We start from the raw sequence: 26,053 nt of genomic DNA, 5'->3' as shown, positions 1-26,053 counted from the left end.
ATGCTGAGCCGCGCTCCGTCTCACAGCACAGGCGGGGCCGAAGTTTCGGGCCTCGGCTCTGCTAAGGCGCGCGGCCACGCCGGGCACCATGTGGAGGCAGCATCGGAGGCGGTGGATACCGCCAGTTGCCTCCGTACAGCAAAGATAAAGGTCAGGAACGACAGCCACGGCCATAGCTGCGGCCCTGCCCTACTGCACAAGCGCTGCCTCAGGCCCTGTCCACGATAAGTGCGGCGGCCTGCTCGGGGGGGGGGAGAGAAAGAGCTGGGCAGCATGGGAGCCTGCTGTTTTAGCCCAGCAGCACACATAGCGGGCAGTGTTAACAGGAGTGATGGGGGGACATTATGAAGGGCAAGAGGGAGAGACCAGGAAGGAATCCCAGGGGTATAGAAGATTGAGGGAAAGCATGGAAGAAAAGGGAAAAGAATGAAAGTATAGGGTAAGAGAACAAAAGAATAGCTGGAGGGTAGAGAACAGGAGAAAGAGAAAAGGAAATAAATACAGGAGATTCACATCACACATTGTACTTCCCTGTCCTGGAAAAAAACTGTAACAAAGAGGCAGATTTGCATACATCACTCCATTATATACTCTTAGACCACTCCCCATGAAAGATTTATTGGCTGCATAAGACCAGCTACACTTAAAGTGGCAATAACCAACACGTTATTAAAGTGGCAACACTCAAAACACTTGTGGTTTAATGTCCCTTAGGCTTAAATTGACAGCCTTCGGTCTTACTTAGGTTAGTATGGAGGTAGTTGTGTGGGTGGCTGTGTAATATCTCCTCACAGGTGCTGACTGACCCTCAATCAAGGTGACAAGTATTACAATGGTGAGTATACACTCCGTGTGTGTGTCCTGTCCTTGTCCCCTTCCTTCCGGTATCAGTGATCCTTGCACACCCACATTTCACCCTCAGTGCACAAGTACTATTAGGTGATACCTGGGTGGCTGAGGCACCAGTGCTTGTGATGACCGTTTATCCTCCCGGTGAAGGTCACCATCACCCGTGACTATTCCCTTGCTTGTCACCCTAAAGGACGAAACGCGCTGAATAGTTAATTCTATTCTTTTTTTCCTTAGTGACAACGGCCGGAGGTCCCTACTGATGGTCTTCAATGGCGCTTAGGAGGAGGACCCTACTAGGGACACTATGACAGTGAGCACCTGTCAGGGATCTTCTCTCCCCGAGTTCTAACATTTCAATAATAAATATTCTATTAAATACTTACAGACATAAGAAATAAAACTTATTGAAGCACCAATAGCACAATGCATGTCAGTATCACCACTGTGTAATATAATTCTCACATATATAATGGTGGACACACCCCATAATATTATTTAGGTATTTGAACTACAAAAATAAAACATAATCAATATTTTGGAAAACTGGGTCCATTTAAGGATCACTCAGTGACCAGACTTACCATCAGTGTTCCCCCTGAGATAAGTAACACACGGCCTGATTCATTACAATTGCTATTGCGATCGTAGCTGCAATTACGCACGGAGACCCACTGCGAAAATATGCTAATGTTTGCAATCACAATCCCGTTACAGCCTAACATAAGGACGCCCACTTCACCTTATTCACATCCGTAACACATTGCAAGTCTGCAAAACCATCGGTAACATCGAGCACCATCGGAACCTAACACACAATTACAGGTCTGACTCAGAATTTGCTAACCTCATCGCATGCAATGTAACCTCAGGCTGTGTCATACTTGCCGACAATCAGCTACCTCCTTCCGGGATGGAGCTGATTGTCGGCTAACAGGGGGGGTCATGTCCGGACAGCTGTGACACGTTTGGTGGTGGAGCCGAGAGCGGGGCTGTGCGATCGCACCATCGTGGCCCCGCCCCCTCTTCACAATGCCGTTATTTTCAGCACTGTGAAGCAGGGACAGGGCCACGATGACACGATTCAGCGCGAATCGTGTCAACAGTCTCCCCGCTGTGGGGATTTCTAGTGTATTCTGGGGGGAGGTCGGGAGGGTTGGGGAATGTCGGGATGCTTGCCTGCCTTTCTGGGGGGCCGGGAGCAGCACCCGATATTCGGGAGGCTCCTGGCCAAATCAGGAGGGTAGGCAAGCCTGAGCTGTGTACAGGGCTGCCATCAGAAATCGTGGGGAGAGAATAGGCAGGGCCCCCACCAAGGAGGGGGGAGGAGAGTTGGCAGAGGTGGGTGGAGCTACACCAGAGGGTCGGACACCAATTTGCGTAAACCAATTTGAAAAGCAGTAAAGCAGCATATATATATATATATAAAAGAGAGTCACGAGTGGCACTCACAGGTCTTAGTAGCAATAGTAGTAAATAAAGAGACACTACTCCATATACTTATTTACTACAATTGCTACTAAGACCTGTGAGGAGGGGGCAGGACAGGGAAGGCTGGTAGGACTAGGGAGAAGCACAGGGCAAGGAAGAATGGCAGGGACAGCTTTCTGGACTGGGGGGTGAGTAGTATGGTACCTTTTTTCGATTTTTTTTCAACTGGCTGCGCTGGTGCAGCCAGCCAACCAGAGTCAGCGCTGAGTGCAGAGAGAGGGAGGGGCCGGGGTGGCTTTAGTAGTAGCGCTGCATCCGTGCATCGGCATTTCCAATATGGCGTGACTGTGAGCCAATCACAGCTTGCGGACCAGCAGCCAATCAGGAGCGGCTGCTCCTGATTGGCTGCCGGTCCGCGAGCTCCGGCTGGCTCGCGGCGGCACAATAAATGACAAGCAGCCGGCAGTGTTGTATTTCCATTGAACAGGGCTGCAAGTGCAGGACTGCAGCACCCGGGACCCCTCTCTTTCCGCTGTCTCCGGGCCCGGGACTCGAGGCCTGCCAGTCCCCCCCTGATTTCGGCCCTGGCTTTGTATGGCATCGCAGTGGCTAATTTATGCAGTTGTGATCTATGATGAATCAGGCCCAATATAGGGGTACAAATTCAAAAGATTTAGTACACCCACATGTTTCCAGTTCTTAGTGAAGTGCTTGCAGTTTATTGTCTCATTGTACAAGTTTTAATCTACATTTTTTACTCATAGTCATTCTTTCTACCATGGAAATCACATAGAGGGCCTGATTCAGAGCTGCGATTTTGCATGGGTCGCAATTGCAGAAATATGCTAATGTCTCCAAACCTTGCACAAGCATAGAGACGCTCACTGCTGCCTTCTCATATGCATCCGATGTCTCACACCAGCATAAACATCGGTAACATCGATGTAGATCGGGCAGCCATGCAGCATAGGTGGCAAGTCTGACCTGTCTCAAACACAGCGACTGACACACAGAGAGCTCTCATGCTGCGAAGGAGATCGCAATGGCTTATTTATGCACACCCATGAAATGGCATTTAAACGGTCAGACACACCTGCATATGCCTAGTCGCCCCCCCCGTTACCTCCCCAAATGCTGACTACCTGTCACTCACTCTGCGATTGACTCCTCTGTGCGAGCGCAGTCACAAAATAATCTATGCACATGCACAATGCAGCTTACATGCATGTACGATGGTAAACAATCGCTCAATCTGCGTAAATATCAGCATGGCGTGCATCTCTGTATAAGGCTCAGAGTTCGGGAAGTTCTTTCCAACACTGTTGCTGAAGTTCTCACAAATGTATTGAGCTTATTGGTTAGTTGTTTTTACCCTTCTGTGCAGTTTATCCCAAGCCAGCTCAATTGGGTTTAACAGGCTGATTCAGCCTTGGGAATATAGTAAGATATAGCAAGTAACTGTGCACCTTGGTAAAACCATGCTGCACTGCAGGTCGGGCAGATGTAAAATGTGCAGATAGATTTAGATTTGGGAGGGATGAGCCCAAACTGTCATCTAAGTTGCAGTGTAAAAATAAAGTTGTGCAGTATTTGTGGGCTACATGCAAAAGCAGCCAGTATTTACCACACAAAATATATGTAATACTATTTGCACCCCTTACATTGTAACATGGTTTGTCCAGGTTCACAGTTACTTGCTATATCTTACTCTATTCCCAAAGCTGAATCAGGCCCTAAGTCTGGAGACTGTGCTGTCCATTCCATGATATGAAGCCTACCGTCTAATTCTTTTCCTCGGAAGGCAGTTCTGACATAGGGGGAGATGTACTAAGCTCTGGAAAGTGATAAATTGGAGAGTGATAAACTACCAGCCAGTCAGCTCCTGTCATGGTTACAGGCTGTGTTTGAAAAATGACAGGAGCTGATTGGTTAGTAGTTTATCACTCTCCAATTTATCACTTTCCAGAGCTTAGTACATCTGCCCCATAGCCTGGACATATGTTTCAGGTTAATGTTATAGGATGAACTCTTGACCAATTAGATGCAGAGCAGTGGGTATTGCATGGCACTGCAAAATGCTGAGGTCACCCTTTTGGTTCCAGGTGACAGTAACTTCATGCAAGTTGCTGGCTTCGGTTCCAGCAAAAGAGTCCCAGACGATCTCGCTTCCTACTCTGGTGTGTTTCAGCCTGAAATTTAAAAAGGTCAATGCTTTTACTACAAAACATGGAGAGCTTTGCTATTAAAAGCATTGGCCTTTTAAATATTTGGCTAAAACATGTGTGGAAGTGGTGGCTATTACAAGCCAACGCTTAGTAAATAAACCCCACATATTGATAAACCATCCTTTTGTCTACTCGATAGTGTACAAAACCCTGCATGATGAGCCAAAGATTTAAAGTTTGGATTCATCAGCCCAAAAGACCTTCTCCCAGTCTTCAGTAGTGCACTGACTGGGCATCATGGCCCAGGCAAGTCTCTTTGTCATTGCTGCAGAACAGCTGTAAGGTCTTAGGGCCTGATTCAGAGCCGGACGCAATTAGCGCTCGCTCGTTCAGAAAAAGGGGATGGCTATTCAAATGAACCGTTCGCTCCTTGCGGTCTGTTGACGCCTCCATGTCTGAATGAGCGAACAAAACATGCAGACGTTTATTTGAAAAATACGCCCCCTGGCCGCTCGCATCATACGTCATGTCCGCTATATATTAGATTAATCGAGTACATTGAACAGCGTATGAACTGCTCGCTATTCTTGTGGATGGTTTTTCCTACCACTATATTGCGAGCAGTTCTGACTATAAAACAACCAACTGACGTGGTCAATGACGCTGCTGTATTAATTATGCACACCCATAAAACGCCCGTTTTGACCTTTAAGCACGCCTGCGTTCTGATCTCCACTCCCCGTTTTCAAGCACCTTCCCCTGTTATCACCCACATATGCCTCATTCTGTCACTCAAAATAGCAGGCATTCGCTATATAGCGAACAAACAATTTTCGGCCGCACTGACTGGTTCACGCATGCAGGGCTGCCATCAGATATTGTGGGGCCCAGGACTGACAAAATAGGCAGGGCCCCTGGGCCCCCCCTCCCGCTACTGCTAGGTCTAATTGATTATGACTTACCTTATCGCCTTGTGCTTCTTCCTTCTGGCTTCTTCTCCTCCAGGGCTGGCTGGCGCTGCTCCTCACATGCCGTGGCTCATCTGACATCTCCCATCCAGTGGCGTGATGTCATGCACCCCAACGCCAAAGGAAAAGAAAATTTATTAAACAAGTGCAGGGGCAAATACAGGATTTTCTGAGGGAGAGGGAGGGGGTTTCTAATAAAATAATTAAAATAAAATAAATATATATATATATATATATACTGTGTGTATATATATATATATATATATATATATATAGTTAAACACACACATACACATATAATATATGCAGCATAACACACATGTACATGTATATATAACACATATACATATATCCACGCTAACATAGGTACATACACATACATCCACACAAACATACATACACATATGTACACTCTAACACATACAGATATACATACGCATATATACACACTAACACATACCGAAATACATACCCATATATACACACTAACACAGACATATACAGTACATACACATTTATACACACTAACACATAGACATATACAGTACATACACATATATACACACTAACACATAGACATATACAGTACATACACACTAACACAGACATATACAGTACATACCCATATATACACACTAACACAGACATATACAGTACATACACACTAACACATATACAGTACATACCCATATATACACACTAACACAGATATATACAGTACATACACATATATACACACTAACACATAGACATATACAGTATATACCGATATATACACACTAACACAGACATATACAGTACATACACATATATACACACTAACACAGACATATACAGTACATACCCATATATACACACAAACACAGACATATACAGTACACATACACGTATATACACACTAACACATAGACATATACAGTACATACACATATATACACACTAACACAGACATATACAGTACATACACATATATACACACTAGCACATAGACATATACAGTACATACACACTAACACAGACAAACACAAAAATATTTATTACTTACAATTCTGCACAGCACCTGGTTGCTAATGGGTGGCTGGCATCTTGCATTATTAGGCCCCGCCCCCAAGGAACGACGCGATTCGCGGGTGTTCGGGGGGCGGGGTTTGACACTGGCTCCGCACCCATTTCAAGCCGACTGAAGGGGGAAGTAGGGGAATCGTGAAGGAAGGGGTTTCTCAGGTTGGTAGCAGTGCCCCACTCCCTTTTCACTCAAGGGGGTAGTGCGGGCACTGCGGGGGACTATGCAGCAGTTGCAGGAGCAGCACTGGACCCCCTCCCTTTCTGCCAGGGTCCGGGCCCGGGACTCGAGTACCGGCAGTCCCCCCCTGATGGCGGCCCTGCGCGCATGCGTATTAAAAACCCTACGCATGCGCAGATGGGCGAACATCGCTCAGAATGAGCGTACTGCCGCTTACGAGCGGCTCTGAATCAGGCCCTTAGCCCATTGCTTGTTCCCTGAAAAAGGTGTTTTCTTATAACTGTAACATTTACACAGTTTTGGCTAAGCTAAACTCTTTTCCATATCCTCTAACAGCTCAGGGCTTCCCTGTGTAAGGTTATTAACTGGACTTGAATTGCAAAAAAAATGTCAATAAAAACTGAAAAAATGGGGGTGTTGTAAATCTTTTGACCCCTAGTGTAGATATTAAAGTATCTTGGCCAAATGTAATAGCCTGCGATTTACAGGAGCCGGCACAATTCTGGTGAGATAGTCACTAGGTTTAAAGCTGATATTGCCTTTAAACTAATTATCACTTTAAATGTAAAGACTATCTCGCCGGAATCATGGCGGCTTCCACAATTCGCTTGCAATTACATTTGGCCCTTATTTGCAACACCCCTAATATGAGAAAAAGGGGCTGATTCTAAATTTGGAGCAAAGTCAACTAAAACAAAGCCAGTAACTTTGCACCTGGACAAACCATGTTACAATGCAAAGGTACAAATGCATGTATTTTATTAAACTCCCTAATGGTTGATATGTGCACTATACCTTACAGACTTAAAATGACTAAAAACGTATCTAAAAATAAACACACGGACAACAACAGTTGGATTTAAAATTAAAGGTCAATTTTATTTGACAACAGATTATTAATAATTAATAATAATTAATTAAATATTGAATTTGGGCTATCGAATTAGACCATTAGATCTTGCCAATTGAAATTGATTGTGAGCTTAAAGTTAGTATGGTGGTGGACAACAAAGAACGGACACTCCCACAAAAACAGGCAGACCAAACACATCACTCGTTAGAGTTCAACTCTCCAGAAAAAGCACACCCGGACGGGCTGTGTCATTTCCCTGTAGGACATTTTGGCCTATAATTGAACAAGGAGAGCGCACCCATCTAACTTGTATAACGACTAAAAACACACTACCGTTCTTTCCGCCACAACACTCATAGCAAACAAACATGCAAAAACAAAAACATTATTTCCAGAAACAAAGAGGCTGAATCTACTGTATGCATATCAGACCGAATATACCAGCAAGGCCACACCCCCTAGGAACCCTATAGGCTAATTCTAATGTCTGACACTAACAACAACATTCTCATAGGTATACTGCTATCACAACCACGGGGTTTAACCTGGCTCAGTCAGATTGCACCTGCCTTACGCTGTCCTTCTGAATGCAGGGTAAATAATGGCTGATTTAGCATGTAGCCTACAATGCTGGGCAGCTTTATTTTTACACTTCAAATTAGAGTTCAGATAGGACATGCCCCTCCCAAAATTAAATATCTCTGCATATTATAAATCCGCCCCACCTGCAGTACAATATGGTTTGTCCTGGTGCAAAGTGATTCCTTTTTTCTTTGCATTGCACCCAACTCTGAAACAGCCCCAGAAAGTTTTTGAGATATCTCAGGAATAAAAATACAGTAGTTTTTATTTCATAATTTCCTATCTTTTTGACACTAAGGCCCCCATTTCCAAACGAGTTTTATAATCAAAACGAGTGATAAGTTTCACTGTGTATGATAAATGGTGCTCCAGCCAATCAGCTCCCTCCCAACTGTCATTTTTCTAACAGATGACAGTTGGGAGCTGATTGGCTGGAGCACCATTTATCATACACAGTGACATTTATCACTCATTTTGGTGATAAAACTCGTTAGTAAATGAGGCCCTAAGATTGCTCTATTATTATATTTTGCTAAATTTTAATAATTTTGTATATAATTTTACTGATATAAAATAAAAGCTGAATGTAACCTGTGGATCACACTATAGCAGCCCATTTTTATTGTTTTTTACAAGCAGACAGGTATCACCTGACCCTGATAGGCTAAATAAGTACAGTAATTACATATGAGATTTGGGTGACACATTGGACCCCAAAGATTCCCATCACAGTGCTTGGGACAGGGCCCACCAGTAATTTATATAAACATGGTTGTATTATAGGCACTGTGGGTAACAGGCAGTGACACTGGGCCTACAGCAGCTGGTGATGTCACAAAGCTTTATGATGTCAGAGAGCTGTTGGCTCAGTTGCTTACCTGCACAAGATACGTTTGTGTGTTTTCACCTATTGCAGTGTGAAGGCGATTTTATTCGTGCTTAGCGAATTTTTGTTTATTTTTCTTGATTTATCTTGATATGAGATCAAGAAAGAGGAAAAGGCGACCAGATAACAACAGGTCTCCTATTAAGGAGAGTAGTAGGAGTAATAAGGAGGATATCTGTGTGGGAAGAGGAGATTCTCCCAATATCACAGAGGGAGGAGATATTGAGGTGAGAGAGGACCATCAGTGTAAGAACAACAGGAACCAGGCTAGAACATCAAAGCAGCCAGGTAAGGCCCCTAATAAGAGGCCCAAGGTAGACAACACCATCAGCAAGAGATCAGCTGTAAAGAGACCCTTAGACAAGACCGGGGACACTGGCTGCAATAAGAAAAAGAAGAAGGAGCTGAGACATGACAGCCCAGGAGAGGGACCCAGTGCTCCCATCATAGAGCTCACAGCTCGGAGGGGCAATAAGAGAACTCACAAAAGTGAAGACCCAGACCAACAAAAGAAATTTAAAAAGGGAACAGCAGGTAAAAAGCCTTTTGCTTGAAAACACTAATAAGGGAGAGATGTATCAAATTGTCTAACAATAAAAAGCTTTAAAATGACAGAAGCTGATTGGTTGCTATAGGTTTGATACATCTCCCCCCACATGTAATGTAATAGAGAAGTGAGGTGTAGGTTAGTACTTACGTGCAATACGGTGACGTCATGTTCTCACCTCTCACCACCATTCACGTCCTTTCCCTATCACCTAACTCTGCAACATCTTTATACCTTGTTATTACTATTCTGCAGCACCTGTGACTGTTACATTGTCCTATCCAATGCTGGCAGCTATTCCCTATTCATGTATTTCATTTCTCTTACACCCCAACAACATATAATTAGGCAACATAACAATATTCTTACCAGATACTATATAATACAGGGTATAAATACTTTCTATGATATAATTATCTCAAACCTTTAAATTAAATATTGCCAAATATCTATGTTTATATCAGTCAATAAATGTGATTTCTCTTTATGCCACAAGGTGTAAGTGGGACCCCTCCAGCCAGCCCCCTGGAAACAGCCGCTGCCTCTCATATATTGGAATGTTTGATCTACCACAGTATTATTGGAGAGGGCGGTTTCGGGAAGGTAAGTGATTAGTACATATTTGGTGACTTACCTGTAAACAATGCAGCAAATATATCTTAAGAACTTTGCTTTAATAACTATATAATATAATTAGGAATGTGCGCAGGACCATTTTTGACGGATTTGGATTTGGTTCTAATTCGTCGTCTTGCTTTGGATTTGGATTTGGATTTTTTTACAAAATTTGACAAACAAAAGCTAAAATCACATAAATTGGGCTTTTTTTTCTTCCTAGAGTATTATTAACCTAAATAACCTTGATTTCCAGTCATTTACAGTCAATTTAGACCACCTCACAGTTTAAATTATAGTTTTCACCATTATTGGCCAAAGGTTGCAGTGATCAGACTGGTTACCAAGCGACAAAGCAGCGGCGCAGATACCACTGTATAAAGCACAACAATGACAGATTGCCACACATCAGTGGCAGAAATGAAAAGTAGTGCACCCACCCAGTGGGGTACGGCCAGCAGAATCACAGTACTTGTTTACAAAGTGGGCTACGGCCTTAGGAGTCACAGTGCACAATCTTATTCACATTACACAGCACATAGTGCCCCTGATTCACATTACACCATAAAGTAGTGTCTCTTATTTATGTTACGACACAGTAGTGCCCCTTTTACACAATGCCCACAGTAGTGACCCTTTTACACAATGCCCACAGGAGTGCTCCTTTTACACAATGCCCACAGGAGTGCTCCTTTTACACAATGCCAACAGTAGTGACCCTTTTACACAATGCCCACAGTAGTGACCCTTATACACAAAGCCCACAGTAGTGACCCTTTTACACAATGCCCACAGTAGTGACCATTTTACACAATGTCCACAGTAATGACCCTTATACACAAAGCCCAAAGTAGTAATGCCCCTTATACAATGCCCACAGTAGTAGTGCCACTTATACAATGCCCACAGCAGTGGTGTCCCTTACACAATGCCCCTAGTAGTGGTGCCCCCTATGCAGTCCCCTTAGTAGGAGGGCTCCCTATGCAGTGCCCCCAGTAGTAGTATGCCCCCCAGTAGCAGTGCCCCCAGTAGAATGCCCCCCAGTAGTAGTGCCCCCATTAGCAGTGCCCCCAGTAGTATGCCCCCCAGTAGTAGTGCCCCCATTAGCAGGCCCCCAGTAGTATGCCCCCCAGTAGTAGTGCCCCCATTAGTAGTGCCCCCAGTAGTAGTATGCCACCCAGTAGCAGTGCCCCCATTAGCAGGCCCCCATTAGCAGGCCCCCAGTGTAGTGCCCCCAGTAGCAGTATGCCCCCAGTAACAGTGCCCCCATTAGCATGCCCCCAGTAGTATGCCCCAAGAAGCAATGCCCCCAGTAGTAGCATGCCCCCCTAGTAGCAGTGCACCCCATTAGCAGGCACCCAGTAGTAGTGCCCCCCAGTAGTATGCCCCCCATTAGCAGGCCCCCAGTAGTAATGCCCCCAGTAGCATGCCCTAGTAGTATGCCCCCCAGTAGTAGTGCCCCCATTAGCAGGCCCCCAGTAGTAGTGCCCCCATTAGCATGCCCCCAGTAGTGGTGCCCCCAGTAGTAGTGCCCCATTAGCAGGCCCCCAATAGTAGTGCCCACAGTAGTAGTATGCCCCCCAGTAGCAGTGCCCCCATTAGCAGGCCCCCAGTAGTAGTGCCCCCATTAGCATGCCCCAGTAGCAGGCCCCAGTAACAGTGCCCCCAGTAGCAGTGCCCCCAGTAGCAAGCCCCAATAGTAGTATGCCCCAAAGTAGTAGTGCCCCCATTAGCAGGTCCTCAGTAGTAGTGCCCCCATTAGCAGGCCCCCAGTAGTATGCCTCCAGTAGTAGTATGCCCTCTAGTAGTAGTGCCCCCATTAGCATTCCCCCAGTAGTATGCCCCATAGTAGTATGCCCTCCGTAGCAGGCCCCCAGCAGTAGTCCCCCATAAGCATGCCCCCAGTAGTAGTATGCCCCCCAGTATCAGTGACCCCATTAGCATGCCCCCAGTAGTATGCCCCCCAGTAGTAGTGCCCCCAGTAGTAGGCCCCCAGTAGTAGTGCCCCCATTAGCAGGCCCCCAGTAGTACTTACCTGAATCCCGGCTCCTGTCTCCGTACACTCTGCTCTACTCTGTTACGCGTGGAGGGAGGCGGAAGACGGAGCTCATGAGTGAGCTCCAACCGTCTCCCTCCGTGCAGCAGCCAATAAGAGTCTGCCTGACTCTCATTGGCTGCTTTTACAAACACACAGCTGCCGCTGGCGGCTGTGTGTTTGTGTCTGTGTAGGGCAGACAGCTATCACAGTGGTCTGCCCTACACTAGAGGAGCCCTGACGTTGGATTCTCTCGCGAGAATCCGACATCAGGAGGCTGCGGCTCGGCCTCTAACGGGGATCTGAGTCAGGCAGGGAACACTTGAACAGGGTTCGGGTGGACTCGGATCCCCTATGTTCAGAGCGATTTGGATTCCACAGAATCTTTACCGCTCATATCTAAATATAATTATCATTACATGCACATAGGTGTTTACATTGGGAGCTCTCCATTAAAAATACAATGGGGCCTATGTAAATAGGCAAATATAGAGGATACAGTGGCACATTCCCACACTCACCTCCATATATGGTTTTGGACTGTTGCTTAGAACAGCTGACAGGGGCGTGGCCAGTGTAGGTGTCAGGGCGGAGCTAGGTCACACATGCATGGCAATGATATTAGTTATTATCATACAGCCTGTTGTACCACTCCCTGCTCTGAAATCCTCTGTTACCTCTGAGGTGCTAGGGGACAGTTCTGCTCTGCGTTTTAACAGAGCTGAGCTATAGTACATGTAATAGGCCAATGTTAGATATGGCATACTTCCCAACATTTGTGACTGGAGATGCGCGCCCGAAAAGGGGGCATTATGAGATGGTAAAGGAGGTGTGGCCTAATGGCACACCCCCATTTACATCACTAAAAGGCGTGCCCAGCATCTCCGAGATGCTGGGCTGCCCCCGGATGCTGTGAATAGATGCTGTGCTCTGCATATCCGCTGCTCTGCTATGCAGAGCAGTGGTGTATGCTTCCCCCAACTTCCCCCTACCGCTGGACACTGCGGCCCGCGGGTGGGACAGTCCCAGAAAAACCGGACTGTCCCGCTGAATGCAGGACAGTTGGGAGGTATGGATATGGTGCTGTCTGCTCAAAACTGGGGCTCCATTGTTCTTACATTTTGTTGCCCAGAACAGTCACCAAATAACCTCACTTCAATGTCCTGTTTGTGTACAGGCTATTACAGAGACTATAGGGGCTGAGAAGCTGGTGATGGTTGGTATCTCAGGAACAAGTGAAGACCCACAAGGATCTACTAGATGGGGAGATTGGGCTTTCTGTAATAAATGTTGGGCACAAAAGATCTACAATCCTGGGCTCAGGGAAGACGCTCATCCCCTGTACTTTCCATACGGGGTGATGGGACATTCTCACCTTGCTGTTATCAATTTATCTTGCTGTCTCCTGTTTGTACAATGATCTTTGGGAGTGTCAGCCAGGCAGGTTCCACAGCTAAATAACATTGCAAATTTCTTCTAACTCTTATACCCTATCCCACCAAAAACCCAGCTGTGAGCACTGAGCACAGAGTAAGCACGGGTCAGAGCCAGGTTTTACCCCTTTTACACCAGCAGCTGGACCTGAGTTATATCCCAGGTCCGGCATTACAGTGGACTTTTGAAGCTGATGTATTCTCCAAGCGTTACTGAAGCCAGGCCAACCCCTGGTTTGAGGAATGACCCGGGTCATCGTGACTCTGGTCATGCTGTTTATAGTGGACCGATACTCAGTTCCTTTCTGATATCAACTCTGGTCGTGACCTGGGTTAGATTCCTCGGTCACTTGACTTGGGTTATTTTTCCAGGACCATTTTCCACTCAGCAGTGACCTGGATCGACCCGGCAATAACCAGGGTTATTGCAGCAGTGGGAAAGGGGTATTCATACCAGTAAAATTATCTGTCTCATGCAGGTACTGCTGGCATCCCACCCCAACAGCAGAGAGCAGCTGGCAGTAAAACTGGTGAAGAAGAGGACACTACTCAGGGGCAAGAACCCTATATTTATAGAGCGGGACATCCTGCAAGTCACTGGCAACAGCACTTTCTTCACCCATGGCTATGCAGCATCCCAGACCCCGGTAAGAGTCTCTGTATCTGTCATAATTGTAACTAACTTCTGAATATCACAGCTTCTGTAATATAAGACAATTATTTTACCATTACTGGACCCCCGCATAATTCCAATGGCACATATTGTATGACGCATTATTCTGACACAGAGGTTTATTATCCTAATTCTGTACATTTGTGTAGTATCTGGGATCCTTCATCCCGTGCTCCTCACTGTCCATCACTGACTCAATCACTTACCCCGTGTCCTGTGGGCATTATATATGTAGAGGCCCATCTCAGACAGAAGATGGGCTGTATACAGCGTATACATTGGGCTCATTCACATCACTAGTGGTGACTGAGTATTACTGATTATAATCTGCTGTGTGTCAGAGTAATGTCCATAATGTAACTTATATCATACTCTCTGATTCCTATACAGGAACACATCATATTCATCATGGAGTACCTGAGTGGGGGAGATCTATACCAGCTAATAGAGAAGAGTGCCCCATTAGGTGATGCCACTAGCAGGTAAGAAAGAACGTGGGTATATTATTACTATTATTATTATTATTGATATGACAAATAGTAACATCAGTGTTTCCATCCCTGCACCTGGGCTGCAGTAGGACCCGGCCTATGCGGCCTAACAAATCCAGGCTGGGCCTTTATAGGTGTCCATGGTGACAGGTCTGTGTATAATACAGAGTCTCCTGGACACAGGGGCTCCATTGTGTTACTCAGCTATACAAAGAGCATGGGCGGGATGCATCAAGGGCAGAAATGTGGTCGAAAATGTGCATTTCTCATATGCACCTAGCCTCGGAGGGCGCGGTGGGTAACGACATCTTCCTGTTGGGATTATCAATAGGAGCCCATGGGCTTCTCTCAGCAGAGTGCTGAGAGAGGTTTCCAATTGAATCCTTCCCAGCATCCTCCACAGCACATGCCAGAGGGGCTTCTGGGTCAAAGACCCGAATGTCCCTCCTTCGCAAAGGGATGCTCGTACCGACAGAGCGGTCCTTTGCGGTGATCGTCATGCATACCAGCTATACCAACACCAGCATGCATGCGATGACCGGTGGAATGCATCGCGAGTGCAATGCATCATGCATCCCGCCCCATGTGTGATAATAATATGTCACGTGTCACTCTTATACTCTGATACTATATCAGGGGGAATGTACTATCTCATTATTGGTCATTTTACTTTAAAAATATTTGCTATTAATATTTATGTTCTTTCTTCCTCATCAGATTTTTAACAGCAGAAATCCTTTGTGGGCTCCAATTCCTCCACTCAAGGGGCATTATCCATAGGTAACTCATTATTTCTAATGATCACATACAGTAACCCCCTATATGCAGTTACAGTATAGCTATTATGTTGCTGGGGGTCAGGCTATAGAGAAGTGTCGCTGCCCTTTTCTGCAAATGGGGGATCATTCATTCTTGAGTTACATGATATGTAGGGCGAGGTTCTTGTGACTGCTTCACACACCCTCTTATCTCCCTCTTTATCCAACCGCATACATAGGGGCCTATTTATCATAGATTTCCCCTGAAAATACAATTTTTTAGGTGGTACCTGCAAATATTAAGTAACCCCTGAATGTATGTATAGGGAATCTCAGCACATATTGGGGATATCTGCTGCAATCCCCCAGTTTAATCACAAAAGCAGCCCCCATAGGTTTCTATAGGTTTATATGGGGGCTGCATACTGTATATGCCGATTTTACCAAGCTCTGGAATGTGAAGTATTCTGGAGCTTGGCCCCAGTAGCTAACACCATCTTCAGATAGTTATTGGGAAAGGGATCCATAGGATGTCTGCACGGCAATGGCTGCCACTATAGATATAGATAAGAAATTATGTTTATTAGGTCTAAAAGCTGATAACTAATAAATAGGCCCCATAGTGACTCTATGCAGCTGTCAGTCACAGTGATTGCCTCCCTACAGTCACCATGTTTTACACCACTGATCCCTTTTTCCCACTGTGTCGCTGACATGGTTCTTATTGTGTCTCTGGGAATCTTTCTCTGTAACAAACAAAGTTGTACAGCTGGTAGCTGTCTGACAGGCAGAACTTACACTCATTCTCCTCACAGGGACATCAAACCAGAGAATGTGCTCCTGGATGCTGTTGGCCATGCCAAAATTGGTGATTTTGGCCTCGCAGTTAAAAACACCAATGGCCAGAAGATATCAGGAGCTGCTGGGACGGTGGGTTACATGGCCCCTGAGGTGAGTAACAGATTAATTGGCTACAGGCTTCTCATACTGTATCTCCATTTCACTATTAATCGGACAACATCTTGGTTCTTAATGATATCTAAACACAGGGTCTTAGTCAGGGATGGATGCAGGGTCTGAGTCAGGGATGGACGCAGGGCCTGAGTCAGGGATGGATGCAGGGTCTGAGTCAGGGATGGATGCAGGGCCTGAGTCAGGGATGGATGCAGGGTCTGAGTCAGGGATGGACGCAGGGTCTGAGTCAGGGATGGACGCTGGGTCTGAGTCAGGGATGGACGCAGGGTCTGAGTCAGGGCCTAAGCCAGCATTGTGTGGTATTGCACAGCTGCAGGGAATTAGCTGTGCAATACCGTACAGCTGATATACTAATGCAGCAGGAAGCGTCTTGTGTACATAGAGGCCTCATGACAGCATCGCATATACAATTGCTGTGCCCTAAGATGCAGCATCAGATGTTCTTCAAGACAACCTGCAATCTGAGTAACCCTGAGGTTACTCAGATTGCCCCTAGCAGCTGCATAGTCGAGGCCAGGAAGTTTGTGTTGGAAGACGCAGACCCTGGCCTCAACACTCTTACAATAATGGGACAAGACATGGAGGCTAGCTCCACCCACTCCCCACCCCCAAATGGCCGCAGCCTGTGAATCAGGCTCTAGCTTTGGGGAACTGTGAGAGATCTTGCAGTAGAGACTGGCGCCTGTGTAGTACAGATCCTGCTCATGCACCAGTTTTCTAACATCGCAATAGTACACATACCATCGGGTTTGCATATTACTTTGAATCAGGACCGCAATGCAGATGTTTGCGCAATTGAGCAATTATCGGAATCTGAGCATGTATCAAGTTCCATTACCGCCAGCTGTCTGAGCGACTATTTTCTTGCAGTGTGATTGACAGGCCAGGAACATTTGGGGGGAGTAAAGGGGGAGGCATTTGGTGACCATTTTGGGTACATGTCGCTGTCTGTGATCCCGTACGCAGAAAAATGGTTCTCAGTTGCCGTGGACACTCTGTGTGACAATAGGGTTACTCAGGACTCCGATAATCGACTGATCTATGACTAATGCTGGGTCTTTGTACAGTCACTTGGATTTGTGAAGTCACCGGTGGGCGGCTCAATACAAATCTAGGTGACTGTGACATTTGCATATTCTTGCACAGTCGCTGTGTACACATTTGCAGCACGATTAGGGTCCATCTCTGAATCAGGTTATAGTCCAGAAGAATATTTTCAAGAGGAAGAGAAGTGACACAAAATTATATAAGTACAGACTAATATATCCAAGTAAGCAATGTTACATAGGGGCTAATGCAGAGGTGGCAGCTGTTGCATTCGTACTGTAACTGAGATTTCAGATGCAGCGGACTTGTGAAAATATGTTAATGACTCAGCCGCTGTCTTGTGTACAGAGATGCCCACCGGCTGGCGTCTCGGACCCGCCGCTTACATACAATAGCCCCAACATCGGTCCCAGAATTGAACTTCTGAGCAACCCTACGGTGTCTCATAATGTCCGTCTCAACTAAGAGGCCGGGCCCAGTCCATCTGCAAACAAATGCGCAGAGACTGACTAGGAGGGGCCCAGAATACGGTGGTGACATGCCTGTGTTTTTGTATCTTCACACCCGTTACCTCCCCCCATCGTTACTAATCAATCACAGTATGTGGAAAAAAATCGCTGCACTGCATTCACCTCTGTATTAGGCCCATAGTCACATAGGGGTGTAATTATTAGGCAGTGAAGTGGAGTTTTTGGCCAGAGAAAGAGGCTATCACTGCTTCTTCCTATATAAGATGTCATATTGCATATCACTGTGATATGCGGCAACATGGTGTGGGAACATTGTTATTTATGAATAGACCCAAGCATTGCAATGTTCACTTAGCATAATTATGTAGAGATGAAAAAAGGGAAGAGGGCCCTGCTCTCACGATCTTATGATCTATAGGGGATATGGGTGGACACAATAGGGGGCAGAGGGTAAAGTAGAGATGGGCAGAGACTATAGAGGTAGTAGGGAGGGTAGTAGGGTAGAATGAAAACAATACATGTAAAGTCTGGGAAGCAGGTGAAAGACTAATGGAGTGAGGGAGGGAGTTCCAGAGGTTAGGAGAGGCCCAGGAGAAGTCCTGACTGTGAGAGTGGGAAGTGGTGATCAGGGAGATTAGCAGAGAGATGAGGGTGGGAGGAAGCATGTGAGAAGATGAGGCTGGAGATGTAGGGAGGAGAGGTGTGGGTGAGAGCTTAGTAGATGAGTGAGTTTACATTAATAAAAACCTTTTACCAAAGAGTAAAAGCCTATACCAGGAATGATTCAGTAACAATATATAGTAAGCAGTACAGTGTATGAATGGCTTCCACAGGGTATTCATTCCCCAAATGAGTCTTATGACCTTGTGGTACATTCAGTCAGGGAGCTCTCACCCCTCTTGATGTTCCCACTTCCATATTTAAATAGCTTCCAAAAAGATGGTCAAGCTGTCCTTCCTCTGCAGTCCCCCAGGTGTACTTCTGCACGCTGCAGCTTATCCAGCGCTTCCTGTGACATAAGCGGCTGAAAGTATCAGTAGCTTCCCCGTCACTTGTGTCTTCTGTCTTCCATCATTCACAGAAGATTCCACTGATGAGTAATGCTGCCAAGTCTCTCCACCCACTAATGTGCCAGCATCACGCTGCAGCTCCATGTATACCAACTGCTGACTACTCTACTGGGCACCACAGCTTTATGTACATGATCATATTTCTATATAACAGTAACCATTGCACTTTCTCCATATTTATTGCTGTGATTGCCTCATTTGCCTCGGTGTTTGCTTTGGCTCTCTAGTATAATATACACGGTCATTATTTATCATAACAGTTATTTTAATTTAGTAATTGATTTCCCTCATATAAACCCTCAGCTGAATGCTGTCTGTGTAATTGCCTGTATATGTTCATTGATATTCTTCCTTCCATCAGATGTTTCATTGTGCACAAAAAGGAGAGCTGTCAGCATAACCCGGTGCCTCCTGCCAGGTTGGACAATGTACTAATCATCTGTTTCTCCATCATGTTTTTACAGATGCTTAGAAAGAAGCCGTATGATGCCATGGCAGACATTTTTTCCTTGGGTGTCATGGTATTTGAGATGGCCACAGGAGACCAACCCTTTTACTGTGGTGAAGAGTCTGTTGAGGTTATAAAATCTGTCCTCAATGATAACCCAGTCTACCCAAAGGAACTCAGTCCTGGCATCAGTAACATCCTAAAGCGAGTGAGTATGCAGTATACAGGCTTATCACAGGGTCAGGAGATTATACTGTCACAGGGGAAATAAGGCACAGGTCTGAGAACATACATTAATACTAATGAATACACTCCCAGCAAATGTACAGCCATGGCCAAATGTTTTGAATGACACAAGTATTGGTTTTCACAAAGTTTGCTGCTTCTGTGTTTTTGTCAGGTGTTACTATGGTATACTGAAGTAAAATTACAAGCATTTCATAAGTGTCAGGCTTTTATTGGCAATTACATTAAGTTTATTTATGCAATGAGTCAATATTTGCAGTGCTGACCCTTCTTTTTCAAGACCTCTGCAATTCGCCCTGGCATGCTGTCAATCAACTTCTGGGCCACATACTGACTGATGGCCGCCCATTCTTGCCTAATCAATGCTTGGAGTTTGTCAGAATTTGTGGGTTTTTGTTTGTCCACCCGCCTCTTGAGGATTGACCAAAAGTTCTCAATGGGATTAAGGTCTGGGGAGCAGGGCTGTAACTAGGGCTCCGCAGGACAAGCGGCAATGTTCAGGCCTGTTAATTTTCTGTTTATTATCATTCTCACTTCTAGCTTCCTCTTATTTCATCCAAGCATTTTCTGGCCTACCCCATCTCTTCCCTGGTCCTTTCCCATGAGGCCTTTCCCCTTTTTTTGGGTGCGTTATGTCCCTATTTGAAAAATGGGGGGTGCTAATGTCCTTTCTGGCTCAGGGCACCAAAAAGTCTAGTTACAGCTCTGCTGGGGAGTTTCCTGGCCATGGACCTGTTCCCCTAGCCACTTAGTTATCACTTTTGCCTTATGGCAAGGTGCTCCATCATGCTGGAAAAGGCATTGTTTGACACCAAACTGTTCTTGGGAGAAGTTGCTCTTGGAGGATGTTTTGGTACCATTCTTTATTCATGGCTGTGCTCTTAGGCAAAATTGTGAGTGAGCCCACTCCCTTGGCTGAGAAGCAACCCCACACATGAATGGCCTCAGGATGCTTTACTGTTGGCATGACACAGGACTGAAGGTAGTGCTCACCTTTCCTTCTCCAGACAAGTGATTTTCCAGATGCCCTAAACAATCTGAAAGGGGATTCATCAGAGAAAATAACTTTACCCCAGTCCTCAGCAGTCAATCCCTGTACCTTTTGCAGAATATCAGTCTGTCCCTGATGTTTTTTCTAGAGAGAAGTGGCTTCTTTGCTGCACTTCTTGACACCAGGCCATCCTTCAAAAGTCATCGCCTCACTGTGCGTTAATATGCACTCACATCTGCCTGCTGCCATTCCTGAGCAAGCTCTGCACTGTTGGTGCCCCAATCCCGCTGCATCAACTTTAGGAGACGGTCCTGGTGCATGCTGGACTTTCTTGGGCACACCGAAGCCTTCTTCACAACTATTGAACCTCTCTCCTTGAAGTTCTTCATGATCCGATAAATGGTTGATTTAGGTGCAATCTTACTAGCAGCAGTATCCTTGCCTGTGAAGCCCTTTTTGTACAAAGCAATGATGACTGCACGTATTTCCTTGCAGGTAACCATGGTTAACAGAGGAAGAATAATGATTTCAAGCACCACCCTCCTTTTAAAGCTTCCAGTCTGTTAATTCTAACTCAATCAGCATCACCTGTGTTAACGAGAGAATCACTGATATGTCGCCAGCTGGTCCTTTTGTGGCAGGGGTGAAATGCTGTGGAAATTTTGGCCCTCATTCAGAGCCGCTCGTTAGCGGCAGTATGCTCGTTCCGAGCGATGTTTGCACATCTGCGCATGCGTACGCTTTTTAGTACGCATGCGCGAACCAGTCAGTGTGGCCGAAAATCGTTTGTACGCTATATAGCGAGTGCCTGCTATTTTGAGTGACAGAATGAGGCGTATATGGGTGGTAACAGGGGAAGGTGGTTGAAAATGGGGAGTGGAGATCCGAACGCAGGCGTGCTTAAAGGTCAAAACGGGCGTTTTATGGGTGTGTATATTTAAAACAGCAGCGTCATTGACCACGTCACTGGGTTATTTTAGAGCCAGAACTGCTCGCAAATTTGTGGTAGCAAACACCAACCACAAGAATAGCGAGCAGTTCATACGCTGGTCAATGTACTCGATTAATCTAATAAATAGCGGACATGACGTAGGATGCGTGCGGCCAGGGGGCGTTTTTAACAAATAAACGAGCGTATGTTTTGCTCGTTCGTTCAGACTTAGAGGTGTGAACAGACTGCAATGTGCGTACGGATCATTTGAATAGCCACCCCTTGTTTTTAAACGAAAGACCGCAAATAGCGAACGGCTCTGAATGAGGGCCTTTGTTTTTGGGATTAAGGAGCTCATTCAGACCCACTTGCTAAGATGCAAACGTTCGCTGCTGCCGATGGTATGCAGTGTGTATGCATTGCAGTGCGCATACCTTAGCGAAAGCTCACAATGTGTTTGCTCACTGCGCATAGACAGCCCAGCAGAGTGAGTGACAGGGGAAGCAGTTTGTAGGTGGTAACAGGGGCTGGCCATTAAAAACAAGGGAGTGGAGGTGCAAACACAGGCATGCCTGAGCATCTCAACTGCATTTTAGTAGTGTGCATAATTATAAGACAGCATCATAGTACACGTCACCTGGCTTGTATTTACACAGAAGTGCTCGCAGTGCTTGCGGCAGGGTATGGTCATGTACCGATGGTTGGATACACTTCCTGGGCATGATGTGCACAAGTGAGGATCTTAAGACAGGCTGGGGGGTGTCTGCATACACTATGTGATCGCTCTCTAAAGCTGCATACACACACAACGATTTTTTTAATGATTATCGTTAAACGATATCGTTTAACAAAAATTGATGGCAAAAATCGTTCACTTTCTGAGTCAAACGATGAACGATTATCGTTCATGCGCGTTCACGTTTGTAGTTTGTCGTTCAGTCAGACTTGTCAACTCAACGATTTTCATTAAGGGAATATGCAAAAATCGTTTGTAGTTCATAAAAATCGTTCATGACACTTAGTAAATGAACAACTTTAGTAAACGATTTTAGTACATTTTATCAAGGGAAAAAATCATTTACTCAAATCGTTCATTAAAAAAATCGTTGTGTGTGTATGCAGCTTAAGAAATACTGGGCGTGCAAATGCATTGCTGTGCGATTGCACTGCCTACGCAATTTGCATACACATCTAGCGAGCGGCTCTGAATCAGCTCTTAAGTTCATTGTCATGGCAAAGAGGGACTTTGCAATTAATTGCAAATCATCTGATCACTCTTCATGACATTCTGGAGTATATGCAAAAACTGAAGCAGCAGACTTTGTGAAAACCAATACGTGTGTCATTCTCAAAACTTTTGGCCATGGCTGTAGTTGTAAGACAAAATGTAATATTTTATACATGTCATCCTGAGAATAAAGTAGCATAAGGAAAAGGTATGACATTGGTCAGCTAGTGCTTATCTACCATTAACACTCTATACTTTTCTGTTTATTCCTTTGATAGTTCCTATGCAAATCCCCAGAAAGAAGGCAGCGACTATATATTAACATCAAAGATCATCAGTTTTTCTGGCCCATTAACTGGGAAGACCTGGAGGCTGGCAGGATATGTCCCCCATTCATAATGCCGCCGGTAAGTATATGTACAATATAGGAATGTACACAATATGTGCTCCATCATACAGTCCTATTATCTCATAGACAATGCTGGTGATCAGGAGAGATGAATGTTATAGTACAAATGGTCACACAAATGCCAATCTAGAGGGACAATGGGCCTGATTCATTACAGATCGCAACTGCAACAGTGTATGCAGATCGGCCGATGGTGCGTACTGCGCATGCACTGCACGAGTTAGCATTGCGATCACACTGCATTCACCTTCACAGATAGGAATCCATCGCAGAGTGAGTGACAGGCCGTGAGCATTTGGGGATGGTGGCGGGGGAGTGGTTGGTGAAACGCAGGCGTGTCTGTCCATTTTCATGGGCGTGCATAAATTAGCCACTGCAACGACATACACAGCTTGTGCACACACTGCGTGCGATGAGGTTAGCAATTTCTGAGTAAGGTCAACCCTGCTGTAATTGTGCGTGAGGGGCCGATGTTACTCGGTAGCAGTAGGCATCTCTATGCTGGCTGTGTGATGGCATTGAGATAACATTCATTAGCATATTCTCGCAGCGGACAAGTACATGCAATCTCTTACTTGTCATCCTTGCTGGATCAGGCCCACAGTATGGCTAAATGACTGCAGTAAAAATGTTGTGGCCAAATGCAGAATGTGGAGAATATTTTGTAGAATGTTTTTGAAATTCAATTGTAAACACATGGACAGTATATGTTTATTATCAGCCGTATATGTTACTTTCAGCCAATTTATTGCAATCGGTGGCAAATGCAGAATTTCTAGAGGGAGTTTAGAAATCCTTGATTTTGAGCGAGTGTGGCCAGTCCATGGAGAGGGCATCATTAGCACTTACACTGTGTCATACAAAGGGCCTGATTCAGCAAGGATCGTAACTGCGAATGCAATAGCTATTATGCACGCAGACTCACTGCGATAGTAGTATGCTAATCCATTGCGATCACTATGCCATCGCAGAACATAAGGACGCCCACTTTACCTTACACACATACATATGTACTGTTTAGTACGACTGCAAAACCATCTGTACTATTGAGTATCATCGCAGCCTCATGCACACTTGCACAAGCTCTGACCTTACTCAGGAATTGCTAACTTCAGCTCACGCTATGAGGCCTCAGGCTGCATACGGCATTGCAGTGGATAATTTTTACACGCCCAGGCAACGGCGTTCCAACGCACTGGCACGCCTGTGTTTCGCCAACCACCCCGCGTGACCACCCACAAACGGCACTTTCTATCAATCACTCTGCAATGGATCTGCATAGTCACTGCGATCGCAGTGTTCAGTTCACACACTGCGTTCCATGCGCAGAATGCAACGATCGGTCGATTGCGTAAGTAATCTCAGATGCGATCGGTAGTGAATCAGGCCCAAAGTACTGTGTGTGTCATAATTCTGACATATAAAGGGCCAGCAAACATAGTTAACCCATTAGATGTGGCAGTAGGGCCATCCTGCCTGAGCTGAATGTTTTTATTTCAGATGTGGGCACAATTCCAGAGTATTGGAGCAAGTCCAGGAGTCTAGGCGAGCAGCAGAAGAACCTAGCACTGCCCTGGGCATATATGTACACATTAGTTTCCTTGTGCACTTGATTAATGATCCCTATAGATGGTCTGTAGTAGTGCACCCCTTAGTGCATGTTTTCCAGATCTCCTAGTTGGTGCACAGGTGTATTTATTTCTGGCTGACACATTAAAAGATCCACAGATGGTGCTGACCATTTCTGATACTGAGAAGAACATGCAACACTAGTATAATTCTATTAGTTTACTATTTCTATTGTGGTCATGGTGTGGGCTGGAGAGGGGCAACCAAAAAAAACCTTGCATTTGCCTATGGCAATATTCTTCCTTTCACATGCAACATGCATTGATATTGTAGAAGGGTAAATCCAAACTACAATGTAATTATACAGCAACCCAAAGTCAGTGAGGCATCTAGTTACCATTATAAATATATCTGCCACCTAATGTGCAGGTTACAGTATTATCTAATATTAATATACTGATTGCTTATATAATCACACAACATACAGGTATAGCATAATATTAGTAAGCAGAGTTTGCACATTACCTAATTATTTTTCATTATGACACAGTGACAAAGAGCCCAATTACTGTGTATTTATTTTGTGTTTACATGATGGATCTGATTTGTCTCCTGTTCCTAGACCCCAGTTACCACCTGTGAACATCATAAACTGGATGACTTGGTACCACCTCAAGCATCACGGGAGCCACCAATATCTAAGGTGGAGGAGCGCCGGTTCCGTGGATTCTCGTTTGTAAGTGACCGGTGGAGAACCATGGACAACCAGTGATCGGCATAACATCCTGCCTGGTTCCATCACAGCAATTTTCACCTGCTGATTAACATCAAATACAGCAATACCATCTGCTGAATACCAACAATACAGCAATAACACCTGCTGATTAACAACAATACAGCAATAACACCTGCTGATTAACAACAATACAGTAGTAACATCTGCTGATTATCAACAATACAGTAGTAACATCTGCTGTTTACCAACAATCAGAGTAGTAACATCTGCTGTTTTCCAACAATCACAATAGTACCATCTGCTGATTAACAACAATACAGCAATAACACCTGCTGATTAACAACAATACAGTAGTAACATCTGCTGATTATCAACAATACAGTAGTAACACCTGCTGTTTACCA

At 45.2% G+C, this 26,053-nt stretch overlaps 1 protein-coding gene across 1 annotated transcript; it reads left to right on the top strand.

Moving 5' to 3' along the window:
* On the top strand, positions 1-25,685 carry LOC148474998 (protein kinase C theta type-like). The gene is made up of 6 exons (XM_088457876.1): positions 1-150; positions 14,671-14,762; positions 16,345-16,480; positions 19,556-19,747; positions 23,214-23,342; positions 25,536-25,685. The coding sequence occupies exons 1-6, from the start codon at positions 1-3 to the stop codon at positions 25,683-25,685; spliced, it is 849 nt and encodes a 282-aa protein (XP_088314002.1).
* Positions 25,686-26,053: the final 368 nt, after the last annotated feature.

This window comes from Taudactylus pleione, unplaced genomic scaffold (assembly GCF_031769625.1).
Source record: "Taudactylus pleione unplaced genomic scaffold, aTauple2 ptg000790l, whole genome shotgun sequence".
NCBI classification, from domain to species: domain Eukaryota; kingdom Metazoa; phylum Chordata; class Amphibia; order Anura; family Myobatrachidae; genus Taudactylus; species Taudactylus pleione.
The sequence above is the reverse complement of the archived record's forward strand: the minus strand, read 5'-3'. Positions and strand labels throughout refer to the sequence as shown.

Excerpts from the sequence above, each read along its gene's own strand:
- LOC148474998 (XM_088457876.1), top strand. The coding sequence starts at position 1 with ATGCTGAGCCGCGCTCCGTCTCACAGCACAGGCGGGGCCGAAGTTTCG. Across the intron at positions 16,481-19,555 it reads TGGGTTACATGGCCCCTGAG|ATGCTTAGAAAGAAGCCGTA; the intron begins GTGAGTAACAGA and ends ATGTTTTTACAG. Across the intron at positions 19,748-23,213 it reads TCAGTAACATCCTAAAGCGA|TTCCTATGCAAATCCCCAGA; the intron begins GTGAGTATGCAG and ends TTCCTTTGATAG.